The 12805-nt window shown below is 30.3% G+C and overlaps 2 protein-coding genes across 2 annotated transcripts; one reads left to right on the top strand and one right to left on the bottom strand.

Moving 5' to 3' along the window:
• LOC18594528 (exopolygalacturonase) lies at nucleotides 318-2169 on the bottom strand. The gene is made up of 4 exons (XM_018124343.1): nucleotides 2032-2169; nucleotides 1641-1943; nucleotides 888-1403; nucleotides 318-754 (listed from the first exon to the last, which is right to left on the bottom strand). The coding sequence occupies exons 1-4, from the start codon at nucleotides 2167-2169 to the stop codon at nucleotides 527-529; spliced, it is 1185 nt and encodes a 394-aa protein (XP_017979832.1). The 3' UTR covers nucleotides 318-526.
• Nucleotides 7994-8942, top strand: LOC18594527 (VQ motif-containing protein 10). The gene has a single exon (XM_018124925.1). It carries the CDS (start codon nucleotides 8292-8294, stop codon nucleotides 8607-8609), a length of 318 nt encoding a protein of 105 aa, XP_017980414.1. The 5' UTR covers nucleotides 7994-8291; the 3' UTR covers nucleotides 8610-8942.

Raw genomic sequence — 12805 nt, 5'->3', positions numbered from 1 at the left:
TTTACATTAACAAAATTATATTTTCTGCATTTTAATATCTACACAAAAACTTAAGAATTTCTATAACTTTTTTTTTTATTTTTCTTGAATTATGAACTTCTAGATTCAATTGTCTTCCAAGAGACCAAAGATTAAAAGCTTGAAACTTTAGAATCTAATTATTGCAAGTTCAAATCAAAACAAAGGAGCCATGAAATTTATGGAATGTTTCCTTTTTTTTTTTCAAGACAAAATCATATTCATATATATAACAATCATAATGTTTTAGGGAAATAAGACTCAAATCCGAAGGATCTTGTGTAATAACAAGCAATTGTTCAATGTATAACCCTAAACCCAATTCTGAATTACAGTCACAAGTACAAATTTTCATTTATTAAAAACAAAAAGGGAAAGAAAGAAAGCTAGAAGCTACATATACGGAAAATTTGCAGACAGCTGTATGAGCCTAGAATTACATGTAGAGTGAGTAAAGATCCTAAACCTGAAGCTGAATTTCGGAATGAAAATGCTGCAAGTTAGAGTACTAAAAACAGGAGGGAGGATTCTGTCGGCCATAGAAGTGGCCATCGACATAGGAGCAATGTGATTTTAAAGGTCCTTCACGTCCAAGATGAGCCAAATTGATGTCCTTCATCACTATGTTTTTGCATGGAAATTGTTTGCTGCAATCAATAGAAACTGCAATCTGTGAACTGGATGTGCCCCATATGTTTCTGTACGTAACATCTTTGATTTGTACATGAGAGGCTGTCTGCATATATACCAAGAACAAACATTTCATCAACAGTTAAACTCTTTCTAAGAGGATTAGTTCCCCATATGTACAATATTGGAAATGAACGACCATAATTCAAGAAACATTTTCCTTTAGAAAGTAATTTTACCTGTTGATTGCATGGAGGGTGGGGGCAATATGCCTGATCAACAATAATGGGATTGCGAACTTTTTCCATGAAAATGTCTTCAAATGTGAAATTGGAAGCAGTGCTTCTCCAGGGAGATTCCCAGGTTTTTATTCTAAGACCATTGTCTGTTCCATTGAAAGTAGAATGCCTCACAACCAATCCCTTCACATCGTCTTCATTGGGGAACTTGCCAAGGCTTCCTACGCTGATTCCATGTCCAGGGCCACAGTAAACGTAGGAAATGTCGATGTTTGTGCTTCCAGAGAGGATGGCTATGCAATCATCTCCAGTGCTTATTCTGGAGCTCGAAATTCGGATGTCTCTTGAGCTTCCAATCTTGATTCCATCTGTATTAGGGCTATCACCTGGCGCTGATAACTCGATGTTTGTCACATTTACGTTCTTGCAGGCGAAGAATGAGAGATGCCCATTTTTGCTATTGATTGATCTTATGTACTTAATCCTGGAATTCGTCACGAACTCGAATCTCATTGACTGAATCAGGCCATCAGAAAGTTAGATATCCATTTTTCTAACAACAAAACTAAAATTAATTGATTTTTCCAATAATATTTATAAAAAAATAGAATCAGAAACTTCAAATAATAAACTGAAAGGAAAAATTTCTTAAAAATGTTTGCGTCAAAATTGAAAACCAGAACAATAATTAAGTCATCAATAATGAGAAATCTCAACACCATTGATAATAAAGAAAACTAAAAATATACTCACAATAGGAAGAGACCGGCAATTAGAGTTCTTGTCACATTCATTGTAAGGCCACGCAGAGGCTCCTTGACCATCCAATGTTCCACCTCCCTTCACTATCAACTTGTTTACATATCGAAATGTTATCCATTCATCAGTACTCAAAGGACCGGCTGGAGCTCTTACAGTTCCTGTCATCAAAAACGTTATTGGCCCTTTGCATGGACCCAGGAATTCCACTGTTCCCAACACGTAAACTCCTCCAGGGATATAAACCCGAGAAATTCCTTTTTGATTGCAAGCGTCCCTCCATGCCTTTAAAAAAGCCTATACAAACACGAGTACATGCACATACACATAAAAAATTACTCAAAAAAAAAAATCAAAGGAGATACAAAGCATCCAACAGTGGTACCTTTCTGTTGTCTTTTCGTCCATCGGCAACGGCACCATAATTTCTTACATTGAAAGTCTTTGCATTGTGAGCTGTGGCGAGGGATGCCAAAAAGAATATTGCAAAGAAAACCTTGGCAAAACCAAGCTGCAGAGCCATGTTTACCAGTATTCCTAAGTTTGTTTTTGGTGTTCTAACAACAAATTTGAGTCCAATTTAAATGTAATTATTTTAAATGGGTTTGATAAAGGAATCCTAAAAAGTCTTTTAATTTTTTTTCCCATCCAAGCAGTCAATGGCTTTTGCCTTTTGGAGTATGTTTTAATTTATTTTCCCTGTTTGCATGATCTCAGTTGATTTCTTTCCATGTTGTTTACATAAAAAAAGTTCCAAAAAATCTGAATTCAACATGATTTTCTAAAAGGTTCTTTTACAGTTACTTCTTAATTTTCTTGATTTTCGAAATTAATGCCCTTAATCAATGGTTATGACATAAATCTCTCTTCCATATGTAGTAGCTTGCATTTTGTTATTAATAAATACAAATATATATTTCCTGAACAATTACAAAATTACATTAAATTATTAGGCACCACATACTTACCAAAAACTACATATATAGATATTTTTATATCCTGAGTCATAATTAAGTAATCAATTATGCTTGATTTTGACTTAGAAATTTCCAAGATTTTGGGTAAGTGGCAAACCATGTATGAACCTAAATAAGAGGGGCAGAAAAGGAATTAAAAGATGATTCAAAAATGGCCGATGATCATATGGATTCAGAAAAAAATAGAGATTCGAATATGATTCTTTGGATCCGGATGCATGTCAATTGGCTTTAATTATGTGAGTGAATTTTAATTCTTTTTTGTATGAGTGGTTTCTCTAGCCCAACTGAGGGGAATGAACCTCAGCATATGCAGCTAAATGCATGTTGAGAAAGTTTCAATATATAAAGGTCAAATATGAATTTACGAAGGCTAAAATGTAAATCTGAAATAGGTAAGATTTGAAATATTTTGGACCTTCGTATAAAATGCTATTTAATAACCTAAAAACACAATTTTGTTTTTTTTTTAATGAGTTCAAAATTTATGTATTCCTTCATAGGAATGCTTTTCTTGATTCTCTAAACACCTTATATATGTCACACAAACCCAAAGTTACTATATATATTTTAAATTTTAAGGACAAAATGTGATATTGTTATTAATTAATTATTATTATTTGATAAGATTTTTGTTTTGGAATAAGTGAATTTTCATTCATCCAAAGAAGGATGAGATATCATTACCAAAATTGGGTCTACGAATTATTAATTATTTACAAAAATGAAACCATTTTTCTTTTTTTTTCTTTTGTGTTGATAAAGTTTGCACCAACTACAAAAATTAAAACACGCAGAAATTTAGTCTAGATCAACTATACGGTATTAAATGTTAAATGTGCAATCTTAATCCTATTTCAAGCCAACCATACTTTATAAGATTATTAAGGACTAATCAAAGCTTTGATAATCATAGTAGACTATAGTAAAAGTACGTTTGATTCACAGAATAAAATTGAGAGAAGAATAGAATAATTATTTTATAAAAACAGAATAAGATATGAATATTTATTATATGATTATTTTATAAGAACAGAATAAGGTAGGAATATTTATTATGTAATTTGGTTTATGTAATGAAATATGATAAAAATTATTATTATAAATTATTTCAATGTTTGGCGGGTAAATATATCTTTTTACTAGTAAATGAATAGTTGATAAAAAGATAAAAATATCTTTTATTATAATATTTGATTTTAATTGAAAATAATTGATTTTCTAATAATTTATTAAAAATATTAATAAATTGTTATTTAAAATTTTAATTTTATTTTATTTTTAGAATTACATTTCATTTAAAATATTAATAATTTATAATTAAAACATTAATATTATTTTATTTTATTCTTTGTATTGAAAATAATAAGATATTAAAAATTTATAATTTAATATTTAAATTCAAAAAATTAATTTTTATAATTTATGTTAAAATTTTAATTTTTTATAATTTATTATTAAAACTTAAAACTTTTATTTTAAATTCATTTTTGTCTTTTTTTTTCTTTTTTCTTGTTGACTCGAGATGTGGCCTGCGTAAGGAAGTGTTGATTTAGAGCTCCTTGCAATTGGATTAAGTTGAGGAGCATCAAATTGATGCTTCTTGGATCTAATTGTGAAGTGCTTATTCCAATTGTGGGACATCGAATTCACTGCTTCCGCGACCAAATTTGATTGAGGAATGCCAATTGATCGTTCATCAATTTTGAAATCTAACCGTGGAGGTATCATCTTGCCGCCTTTTGGTGGTGATGGAATTTAGTGAGAGAAGGAGAGAGACAAATGAGTAGAAAGAGAGAGAGAAAATGTGAAAAATGAAATAAATGGCATTATGGTAATTTTAAAAATTGATGAAAGATATTTTCGTCCATTAATACTTTTAGCTTATTTTTTCCCTTCCGGAATAGTAATTACCAACAAGACTAACATGAAACACACTTCCCCTTTTTTAATTAGAACCATAACTTGGGAACGAGAAACCGTGAGAAATCAAAGAAGCCACACCAACACTGCGGCCAAACGCTCTGGTATACGAACCATCATCCCTAACCCACCCGTTAAGCGAGCGTTGTCGAGTGGCGATCCACTCTCCGCACAGCCTACAGCGGCAATCTCAGCAGAAAGATATGGAGGAAGCATTTGAAGCGTATGGTATATAGTGGAAAAATCTCATAAATGAATCTGGTCTCTTTCTTTTTAAAATTTTAAACCCAGACTTTCAAATGATTTGAGTCTTAAGTTCTTAATCACCGGATATCCTCTCAAGAACGATCCTGATAGAACCGCCATAGGTGATTCCAAGGAAGTGTTCGGACAGGTTGGCAAGTACGGTGCTCGTACTAACAATGACCCTTTCTAAATTCGTCAACCAGAAGTTTCCTGTTGTCGCTGTCCCAATAGCGGTCTACATTTGCAGTTCTCTCACCCTTTTCTCTTCCTCTGTACATTTCCCCTTACATTTTCAAAACACGATGGAAGAAAACTTTATGGTTTCCTTTAGAAGCACAACTTTCCAAAGAAAAATTGGTCTCTTAGCATTGCTATCAAGTCCCAATATTCATTAGAAAATTATCAATCCTTCTTATTAATTATTTTTCCAATCCACTATTCCTTTCAGTCCAAATTAAGACAATTTGTTTGTTTGCAAGACCTTGACTTAGTTAATGATACTTTTAATAATTTTAGGTAAGCCCTAAAGAAACGCGTGTTATAATCATTCCATCCTTTTAAGCTGAAATATTGGGACATTCATTGAATATGCACTCGACACGGGGGACCAAGTACTTACCAACCATGTCTAAATTACCAATATGACTTTGAAAAATAGTGTCAAAGGATTTTACTGTGTTGTTCAAATTAAATTAATACATTTATATTTATTCATATGTATTATTTTTCTGATTCAAGCTTGAAAGAGTGAGGATTTGATTAAAATCATGATCTATAAACTAACATAAAACCAAGCCCCAAAAAGGCTCCTATGTGTCGGCTTGATCATTAGATACGTGGATGCATAAAAAGGCTCTTATAAGATTTGTTTTTGATAGATCGCATGGGCTAAGGTAAGTTATTGTGGACAGATTATTATGGGATTTGACCTTGAATGGATCGCATTATCAGTGACCTATATGGGTGAGAGGCCGTAATTTATGAAACTTGCCAAGTCAAATTCTAGTTTGTATATACTACGACCCTTAATTTACCCTTAATTTGTTAATTCCTTATGTGTAGCTGATCTACTCTTTTTTACTCTATTACTCTATATATGGGTTTGGGTTTTTAGATTTCATTTTTATTTAATCATTTCTAATTAGAAAAGTTTACTATCTTTATCTTAATGTTACTCCATCTAAGTTTTTCTCTTTACAATAATGCTGAATTTTTTTAAATATTTAACCTCAATGATAATGCTAGAGTGAGATTTGGGTAAAAATCTTAAATGTCACTTACATTGTAATGAACCAATTTCATTATTTCTTTAGTAAGATTTTAGGAATAAAAGAACTAGAAAAGTTAATCAATTAATAGTTTTTTAAACAAAATATCTTTGATTTTTTTTCCAAATTTTTATGCCTTTTCAATCTTTAATGTTCTCCTTGCTCCTTCCTTTTCCACCCTCCATTCATCAGTTTCTGCCTTTTTTCCTTTCCTTTCCCCATCTTTCCAAAAATAAAGTAATTACAAATTTGTATTAGTCATATATTTTTCATATTGACAAATGAAAATGAAAACAGATAGAACTTGTAGCCAAAAGTGACCTTTTCCTAACCCAAGTCTCGAATGACCAGTCAAGATTTGTGGTCATATGTTGGCAGCACCCATACTAGTTTGTATGACGAAGTTGACCTTTTTTTATATAGATAATTTAATTTTCAAGGAATCCTTATGGGCTGCTTAATTATGACACTCAAATATTTAATTAAGAATCACGGCCATAACTTTTCCATAATTTAGAATTAAGAAAAAAAAAAGTAAAAGAATTGGACTCTATCTTCCCAATAAACATGTACTGCTTATGTACCAATCATAATTAATTATGTGTGTCCAGTCAATTAAATTAATTACAATAGCAATTAATTGTTTTTATTTTGGTACATGTTCAAATTCATTGGACAGTTGGCTACATAAATAGAAGTAACTTTTTCTCTTCTTATGAATCGGGTTTACAGTCTCAATATTTGAGTTTGACATTTTTATATTGAAATTTTAAATCCATTAGGATATTTCCTTGAAAAAAAATAGCAATCAAATACTAATGAATTGAGAAGGGATAATTTAATTTCAGTAGAAAAAATTGTTTTCTTCTTTTCAATTTTGTAATAATTAATGACCATAAAAAATAAATTTGTGATCATTTTTATCACTCAATTTTTTTTTAAAAAAATAAAATCTGATTTTTTAAATTAAGAAAATACATGCACCATCCAATGAATGAATAACTGCATTACCTATTTTTAAAATTATATAAAATACAAATATATCACAACTTAAAAGATCGACAAAGCACCGAGACAAGATGATCAAGAAAACATAAAAATAGAACTATAAAATATGAAAATTCAAATGGGTTGAAGTCAAATAATGCACCAATTTTACTAAAATAGTCACAAAAGAATTATTTTAATTAGTAGACAAATCTTATCATTATTAATTATCTACTCAATAATTCATCTATAATCACTATTTAAGTTTAATGATTGATTTTAAAATATCAAATAAAATAAAATTTTATCATAAAAAAATATTGATTATGTACACGATAACCTTATTCTCAATTATAAAAAATATATATTATATATAAAAGTAGGACGACTTGAGTATTGTTTCAATTTTCTTCAATTGGAACCCTTTTATATAATTTTTTTTCTTTCTTTTATCGAAACGAGTCATTTTAGAAAAAAATTGTTCTTATTTTTTCTCTCTCATTTATTCAAATGGCGTCGTATTATATTTTATGTCTCCCTCTTCGAATATTTTAAATATTTTTAAACTTATCTTGGATGGTAATCATAATATCAATTTGAAACTAAGCTTAATGAAGACAAACATTTACAACTATAAAAAAAAAGTCCATAATCAATCATTTTAGCAATGTTTAATGACTTCCGTAACGTGATAGTCATTGCTACTCCAACGTCTTCATCAACCACAGAATTGAAGGCCCCTTAGGGATCTAGATTCGAATCATGTCAAGCATGCTAGGTGCCAACAAATGTTTACATGTGGGCTTGACTGACTGCATATATACATGTATTTCAGCATGAAATTTCCTGTCACGTGCGAATCAAATAAGCTTACTTTTGACCCAATCAAGTTTTTATTTTACAATTTTCAATTAATTTTTGGTCCTTGTAGACTGCTCAGAACTTAGAACATATAACGGTCAAACAATCTCATCTTTCATCTTTTCAAAGCTTTTGAGCCATTAAACTTCCAACCTACTCTGGACGAGTTTCTGCAAGTTGCTCCTCAAAGTTCCTCTCTTACTTCCTTCCGTTGGTATCTTATTTTCCTCTATATAAGTGAATCCCCTTAAAACCACCCAAATCACACAGCGAAAACCCTTTATAGCAGTTGGATTTCTTTTCTTATATTTGGAGTGCCCGAACTGTTTGATTCGAGCTATATAACAATTCGACGTTACACTTGTTAGCTAAGCTAATCTCAAATGGCAAGTGGAAGAGAGCCAATGAAGGTTGTGATCATCAACACCAAGTATGTAGAGACGGATGCTACAAGCTTTAAGTCCGTGGTACAAGAGCTGACAGGTAAAGATTCAAGAGTTATGAGCAATCCACCAAAGCCAAAAAGCCGGTTTTATAAAGAGCAGATCAATAAGAGGGAAGAAGAAAAAGGGATTCCAGCAGCTGGGGTTGGAAATTCTAGAGGCGGTTCGATTTTGATGAAGAATTTGTCGTTCAAGGAGTTTGATAGGTTGCTAAAGGAGATGCCTCCGGTGGATGATCTGTTATGGAATATGGACTGAATAAAGTTCAATTTCATGGGGGCCTAAATTAGTTGGAATGGCTGCTATATTATATGCAGGGATGCAACCGTTCTAATCATGGATTTTAGCTACTCCTTTTATTATTCATTCATTGTTTTTGTTTCTAGCATATGTATAGTATAGAATTATTTGATTAGCATGCTGTATATCTTGTTCTCTCTTTCTTTCTATTCTGCCCTTTTTCATCTGATAGATATGAGGCTTCAGCTCTCCATTGTTCGCTATGAATCATTGATCAAGAACACTTGTGTTAATCTTACTATTTCTTCATCATGGTTAAGTTGCAAGCCATTTTGATTGTGATTTCTTTGAGATCTTTCCCAATCTGATAAACGACAGTTGTTCATCAGCTCAACTGGGGCGGTTGTCTGAAGTCCTGATAAATGAATGATTAAACAGTAAAAGATGAAGCTGTAAACTAGCTTAAAGAGCTGAAAGAGTCTTAGCAAATTAAGGCAGACAACGACAGCATTGGGCAGAGCTTATCATTTGCCAAATATACATACAATAGTTTTAATTTGCATTGGGTTTCCTTCTGTCGTACGTGGAAAGTTGATAGAAAGCGAAGCTTATGTCCCACTGTGGCAAAAGTCATGAAGATTATAGCCAGAAACCTCCTTGCAGGAAAAAGAAAGGTGAGGAAAGCTTTTCGTTGTTGCTTCATGGTTGCTTGTTCAAGCAGTGCTCATAATTAGTAAGACATAAAATGTTTGAAACATAGATGGATCTATCTAGAAGTAGAGCCTAAGACACTATTAGATGTTGTTTCCTGAGGCTTCCTTTGTGGACCAGAAAGGAAGAAAGTTTTGAAATGTTTAATTGCATTTGCATCACCCACGTGATACCACCGATATCTTCAATATGGCTTATCCTATATAAACCACATCCCTGTACGCTAAATTAGTCGTTTATCTCCTTGGATTTTTTTTCAAAGATTTATATATATACGGCACCCAAAGACTATTTATATATATATATATAGAGAGAGAGAGAGAGAGAGAGAGAGAGATTCAGGTTTGGTTTTGAAGATCGAAGACAAAACAACTAGAATAGAAACACGAGAGTTAATTCCTGACATAATACTTGACAAGCACTTAAACCATTTCAAAAAAATCTCAAATAAGTATTTTTTTTGTGTATAATGAAATTTTTATATTATTATTTTGAATTAAATAAGTCTTAACTATAATTAATAATTAACTAATTATTATTAATTAAAATATCCCTTATCAGGGCGGAGTTAGAGCATTTTCAAGGGGGGCCGAACAAAAAGACACATTAAATAGTTAAAAAGAATTGTATATATAATTCAATTATCATTCATCTAAAAGATTAAATAAAATTTAAAAGACATTTGACATATAAAAAAAATACACATTAACAATAATAATGGTGTTTTATATATATGACTGAATGGAGTTATAAAATGAGTCTTTCTCACTCTTTGGATACAAGAGTAGAAGAGAAAACAATTTTTCAAATTCAAATGAATTACTTTTTTACTTAGTGTGTTATAACTCTCTTCTTTTTTTTTTTATTTACTTTTTAAATTGTTAATTAACATATTAGGTTATTGGATTGAATTATTGAGATATAATATGTTATAATAGGTTATTTGGTTGGATTGTTATGATATAATAAGTTATTATAGGTTTATATTTATATTAAAACTTAATGGATTTGGATTAGTAGACTCACTTTTATTTTTATTTTTTAAATTTTATAGGTTTAACATATTAATTTAGAATTTATTTGTTGGGCTTAACTAGCAATATGTTAACCATAATGATTCTAATTTTATCTAATAGTTTTAAGAATAAAACTAATTATTAATAAAAATTTATTTTGAGATCCATTAAAAATATATATAATAAATAAAATTGTATTGAAAGAAAAACAATTATTTCATTTTATCAATTTGTATGTATATCCTTATTATTTAAAGTTTATAACATACACGATAGAATGCATTGGTTATTCTAAATAAAAAATAATAGATTAATAAAATTTTAAGCAACAGTGCAACATTGTAACTTATTTTTGAGAATTACATAATAATTTATTTATTTTTAAAGATTAAAATCATAAAAAAATAAAATCCACATAACAAAAAAAACATGAAAAATAGAAAATAAAATTTACATATGATATAATAAAAAATAAAAAAAAGAATATGATTGATGGTTCACATAAATTTGTGAAAAATATTTATAGAGATTTAGAACATATGAGTAAATAGAATAGAAATAAATAATAATACTATAAATTGAAAGAAAAAAATTTAAAAAAACTTTAAAATTGAGTCAAGCATATAAAATTATTTTGTTATTCTTTATTTGCATTAATTATTAAATAAAAAATTATTTTGGGAGCCATTAAAGAAATTTATAAAAAATTTTATATAATATGTAAAAAAAAATTAATTTTGGGGGGCCATAAGGAGGCTCTGCTCTTGTCCCTTGTCATTTTATATTCATGTGACCTTGATATTATACTAACATGATGTTGACAGGGAGAGTGAAAATAGTGTATGATCATGTTATTATATCATACTATCATCTATGATGACATATCAACGTGATCCATTATATAAAATGACAAGTGACAATTTAATTAACAACAGTTCGTCAATCATTAATTATAAAAATTTATTTGATTCAAAATAAAAATATAAAAATTTTATTCAATGTAATAAAATAATAAAACTTTATTTGAATTTATTATAATAATTCAAAATTTTGTTGTTAGATATTATGTCTTAGTTCTTTTTAAATGTCGGGTGTTTGATTTTCATATCGTACTTGAATTAATTTTTGCTATTAAGGAATAAAGATTGAAATATTTAGCATTACCGTGGTATATATGTAAATACATTTTCAATTGATTCCATAATTGCAGGTAGAGCCCTTAATAATTGGGAGGCCCAATTTCATACCATCGGTCCCATTGGGTTCGTATCGGAATCCTTACATGTACCCCTCTAGGCATACGGGCTCTCGCTCACAGTAGTGACACCAACTTGTTTAAGTGGTAAAGCTTTTCTTTGAAAAATGAGTGTATTAAATTAATTATTTAACAAATATATATTACATTTTCTTAGACCCAAAATTTTCATTTGATTGGATGGATCTTTTCTTTTGACAGAGTTAATGGTATTTTCGTCTTATAAGAAATATGAATAAGAAGTGTTTAGACCGAATTTTGATATTTTCACGTGTTATTTTAAATTTAATGATACCTAAATATATTTACAAAGATCTTGTTACACGTCACCATCATCTCTATTCAACTATCTTTCTTGTGTTTGAATTTAACATGCATTTGTGACATAGACAAATTGAACTATGTACCCAAGAAAGATAGACAAGTTTAACTTCTATAAGTTGAAAGGCACTTTGGAACTCCATTCGTGATTCATCCATAGATGTATCACAAGTAAGTTTAGAATGATCAACAATCTATTATTAAAATAATCAAAACTTACATTAATAAATAATATTTGACTCCACACAGTAAGTAGGTTGAAATTCAAAACCACCATAACTCTTCTTTGATGTCAATACCCTAATTTTGAATATACAACTACATATCTCCAAATAGGACAAAACTTTGTCTAAGTTATGGGAGTAAGCAACCAATAAAATCTCACTCATTCCCTCTTATTCTCCATGAGAACACCTCCAAGGACAAAAGGTTAACGAGGTTAGGTTACATTAGGCAAAGAGATAACCCATGGGAGCCCAACACTTCACCATCCATAACCAATTGGGTGAACCAAATTCCAGCTTCCAATCAACAGTTTCTTCATAAAAAAAACCATACTCGATAATAACAATAATAATATTTTAAGTAAGGACAACTTTAAACTCCTCAAGAGTGCTGCATTGCCTAGATGGATGGATCATAAAGCCTTCATGTGGAGGAATAAATAAATAAATTTTAGGGATGGGGAAGAAGCTTAACCAAAGACCTGAGTCAGAGAGTGTACATTTGGGTCAACCAATCGAACGGACTGATACCTTATCATGGTCCACCCTCCCTGCTGCTGCAGTCGTCGACACAATCATCCATTTTAATGGGCCATCCCTTGCTTTCTTTTGTGACAATAATAGTTACCCACTTTTGTCCACGGCGTGAGCGCGTGGAAAAAACAAAGAATGCTTGTTGAAGGAAGT

The sequence above is a fragment of the Theobroma cacao genome, chromosome 7 (genome assembly GCF_000208745.1).
Source record: "Theobroma cacao cultivar B97-61/B2 chromosome 7, Criollo_cocoa_genome_V2, whole genome shotgun sequence".
In the NCBI taxonomy this organism is placed as follows: domain Eukaryota; kingdom Viridiplantae; phylum Streptophyta; class Magnoliopsida; order Malvales; family Malvaceae; genus Theobroma; species Theobroma cacao.
This window is presented reverse-complemented; position numbering and strand designations above follow the sequence as displayed.